Source organism: Solanum lycopersicum, chromosome 12 (genome assembly GCF_036512215.1).
Source record: "Solanum lycopersicum chromosome 12, SLM_r2.1".
Classification (NCBI taxonomy): domain Eukaryota; kingdom Viridiplantae; phylum Streptophyta; class Magnoliopsida; order Solanales; family Solanaceae; genus Solanum; species Solanum lycopersicum.
Genome location: NC_090811.1, coordinates 24,251,427 through 24,255,639, shown reverse-complemented (window position 1 = coordinate 24,255,639; position 4,213 = coordinate 24,251,427). Strand labels below are relative to the sequence as shown.

The 4,213-nt window shown below is 38.5% G+C and overlaps 1 protein-coding gene across 1 annotated transcript; it reads left to right on the top strand.

Annotated features, from left to right (window-relative positions):
- The first annotated feature begins 219 nt into the window (after window positions 1-219).
- LOC138340264 (uncharacterized) lies at window positions 220-804 on the top strand. The gene has a single exon (XM_069291977.1). It carries the CDS (start codon window positions 220-222, stop codon window positions 802-804), a length of 585 nt encoding a protein of 194 aa, XP_069148078.1.
- The last annotated feature ends 3,409 nt before the right edge of the window (window positions 805-4,213 follow it).

Below are 4,213 nucleotides of genomic sequence, written 5' to 3'. Positions count from 1 at the left end.
TTGTGTTTATAGGACAAGAATATGAGGAGATCAACCGCTATAAAGGAGGAGGGAGGTGTAGCTAATGAGAGGATCCCTCCCCATATTGGCCAAGTTCCTATTGTTGTTGGCCTATAGGAAGAGAAGAAGAGGTTCAAACCTAAAGTGCCTCCAGAACCTCAAGAACCTCAAGTGCCCCAAGTGCCTCCTATGCCTTAAGCTCCTTTTGTTGAAGGAGATATGACTAATGCGGGGTTGAGGGCTGCCCTAATGAACTTAACCCAACGCGTGACAACTCAATCTCATGTCGTCAATAATCACTTTGTTGCTCAAGCTAATCAAGGAGTTGGACCTCAACCTAATGCTAGTACTCCTGCTTCTAGAATTTGGGATTTCACGAGGATGAACCCTCCCACTTTTCATGGAACTAAGGTGGATGAAGATCCACAAGGCTTCATAGATGAATTTTTCAAAGTTGTAGATGCTATGGGCGTGACCCCTAGGGAGAAATCAGAGTTAGCCGCTTACCAACTCGAAGATGTGGCTCAAGTGTGGTTTGAACAATGGAGGGTTGAGAGACCCTTAGAGAGAGGTCCGGTTGATTGGGAGGAATTCAATGAGGCTTTCCTAGATAGGTTCTTTCCCCTAGAGTGGAGGGAAAAGACAATGGTTGAATTCATGAACTTTTATCAAGGGAGAATGAGTGTGCAAGAGTACTCTCTCAAATTCACCCAACTCTCTAAGTATAGCCCAACCATGGTAGCTAATAGTAGGGCTAGGATGAACAAGTTTTTGATGGGAGTGTCTAACTTAGTGGAGAAATAGTGTCGTACGGTAATGCTTCTTAATGATATGGATATCTCTAGGCTCATGGTCTATGCACAACAAATTGAGGGGTCCGAAATTAGGGAGATAAGGCAAGATGGGTAAGACGCCTAGGTCGGATGATTTTAGTCACCAAAAACCTAAGAAGAGGTTCTATCACCAAGATTTTAACAAGGATAAGGCTCCAAACAAAAATTCTCAAGGTGGTGGTAGTTCTTTTGATAGAACTAGGTGCCCTACTTGTGGGAAACAACATTTGGGTAGGTGTCTTGCCAAAATGGATGGTTATTTTGCATGTGGTAATGAGGGCCACAATATGAGGGACTTCCCTAACATAAGAAAGAGGGAATGAGGTCAATCATGCTTCCATAGATCCTAATGCTCCAAAGAAGAACCCTCCCTATGAGATAGGAGCTAAGAAGGATAACTAATCTAGAGTTGATAGTCCCGGTAAGTATTAACCCTTTATGATTGTTGTTTATATGTTATGATATGATTTTATATGGTTTTATACTTCATATGATCATGCCTTCTTGATAAATTGCTCAGAGAATGAAAATTTGAAAATATGAAGCATGTTGGCAGTGTATATTGATGCTCACTGTAAAGTTTCTCAATTTTGAAAAAAAATATTCATTGACTTAATTGAAGTTTCAAAGTGTGTAAAAGTGATATATATGAACATGTTTAATGTTGGAGAAGGTAGTTCCTCCATAAAAGAAGGATAAGATCAAATTTTGAACTTGAGAAGTTTTGCTAAAGTGCTAGTGTTGCAAAGTGTTTGAAAGTGTTAAATTGTGCTCCTAATTAGTCTATCCTTTGATCTTAAATGTTTTATACTTTATTGTAATGTGTTATGTGTTTCTAAGGAGTCCTTTATGTACTTAAAGTTTAGAATAATTTGAGGACGAATGTTATTCTAAGTGGAAGATAATGTAACGTTCTAAAATGAAATAAGTTGAACTAGAGACTCATGAGTGTTTCTTGATTTAATTTAAAGTTAAAATGAGTTAAATCAGTGTTATTAGGCAGTGTGTGAAGTTTGGTTAAGTTTGGAGGTCAAACGTCTGAGAACGTCGATAACGTTCACAAAGTGTGCCTTAGAAATTTTGCTTGTGCCTTGATGTGTTTGAGTGAGTTTTACATGTTCGTTTTGCTCGAAATTGATGTGGTATGTTCCTAATACCTAGACAACTATGTTTAGGAGTTTAAAGTCTGGGTACGACCTCACCTAGAACCCAAGAGGGGCCTTAGAAGAGGACCCGACTTCTTGGCAAGAAGCTGCCAAAACAGTGACCAAACGACGACCCAGGGACGGTCTGTTGGTCAACCAACGAACCGTCGACCGTGGGTGTCAATTTGAACTGCAAGGCTAGCCAAGCCTGCACATGGAGGAGTTTCAGTCCCAATCGACGGACTCCATTAACGGGGTGTCAATTGGGAGAAGGTCCGTTGGTGATAGGGGCGTAGGTGGTCACTATAAAAGCTTTAATTTACTGCTTTGTCATGGGGTGTTTGGTAAATTCACCCCAATTCTTTATGACCCTAGGAAGTTATTTTAGGGTTTTTAAGTTATATTAGATTAGTTTTAAGTCCCAGACCTAGACAAGACCCCTTACTTCAAATATTTAAACTTCACCTCTAAAGAAAATTCTCTCAAAGTTAGCACTGGAACTAAGATTCAAGGAGGTCAAGAAGAACTGGTTTGGACGTGTCTCTTCACCAAAATTTGGTGGGTCGTCTTGAATTTGAGATATGGTATCCATCCTTGAACCCTCTTCTATTCATGCAGTCATTTCCAAAAGATTTCAAAAAGGGTTTTCAAGCTCTACTTTCTTCTATCTTTGATTTTAAGCACGAGTCTTCTTGTAAAAGTGTTTTAATGATTCAAATGTGTTTCTTCTAGTATGAATTGATGATTTTAATTTTAAAATCGTAATGAACTCATGTTTATCAATTTGAAACTTTTAGCTTAAGAAATGGGTTAAATTTGTGTTGTTATTATGATTTAGCTACTGCCCTGAGGACCTTATTATGATGAATTATTTAGAAATTGGTTATAGGTGCTGATGGCTTGGTTATATGGTGAGTTACTTACATTGTATGATTCTTATTATAAATTTTCATTTGAGTGGTATTGTCCACCTTCTTGGTGGCGGCGTTTATTTTATGAACTTGATATTCTTAGTATGCATTGTGAGTGTGGCTTTGAAGGCGTAATTTGTGAAATGAAGTGATATTGAAGATGGGTCTTGTATTGTGTTTTGTGAAGATTAAATTGTATGTTTGGTTTAGATTATGCCTAAATGAAGGATATGATTACGTAAATCATGTAACGTCTGTGAATTGATGAATGTAGGTCTAAAGCATGTATAGAAGTTAATGTAAATGAGATGATGTTTATGTGCAAGATGTTCTCATATGTACACACAAACTTTAATGAATGTATGAATTTAAGTTTAGTAAAAAGGGGAATTTTGGGGTGAACACTCTTTGTAAGTTGAGATGAAGTGTTTGGTAGCAACCTCACTACCTCCCAAGAGCTTTCTAAGATAGGTAGGAGGATGAATACCCTTCATGAGTTGAGATGTGGTGTTCACTAGTTATCCTTAACCTATATTTTATAATGTTAAGAATCCGTGGGGAGTTATGCCTAACACTGAGAGGATATGAAGAAGGGGTGGTTACACTTTGTGAGTTGAGATGTTGTATTCCAATGTACCTCTTTTGATGAGTACTCCTCGTTAGTAGAGAATGAGTTACTTAGTAGCAATCTCCTTATCCCTTAACTGTGTGCCAAGATGGGTGTAGCTATTGAGAAAGCCATGTAAAAGCTAAAAAAGTCTGACCTTACTCTAGGCAAGTGAGGATCCCTCATTCAATAGGGGTTAATATTAGGATTCCATGTCTAGCTCTCATGGTCTATGTCGGTTAATCTAACTCCAACAAAAGAATTGAATGAGCTAAGTCTTCTGAAAGAACGTGCTACTTAGGGTAGGTGGTGGTATGGGCCGCTATCTATCCATTGCACTAAGTAGGACCTTCCGAAAGGGAAGTCTTGGTGACAAACCTTCTAAAAGAGTGTTCTACTTAGGTAAGGTGGTGGATTGGGACACCATCTACTTGTTTCACTAAGTAGTCATTCTGAAAGGAAAGTCTTTGGTGTGTTCTTGGGCGTTCTTCTAATGTCTTATGATTTTAGTGGTGACTTATTTTCCCGAGTTGAGTAAGCTTTTGGTGGGTAGTCTTGAGGATCCCCTCGGTGTGAATTGAAGAAGGTGTTTAGACGTTTCCTTTATGTTATACCTTGGAGAGTCATAAGATAACTGGTTAGGAAACTTCTATGGAAATGAGCTCACTTCCTCATTAGCAATACATTGGAAGTTCACTATCTTTGGAGTCTTTTTAG

Excerpts from the sequence above, each read along its gene's own strand:
- LOC138340264 (XM_069291977.1), top strand. The coding sequence starts at position 220 with ATGACTAATGCGGGGTTGAGGGCTGCCCTAATGAACTTAACCCAACGC.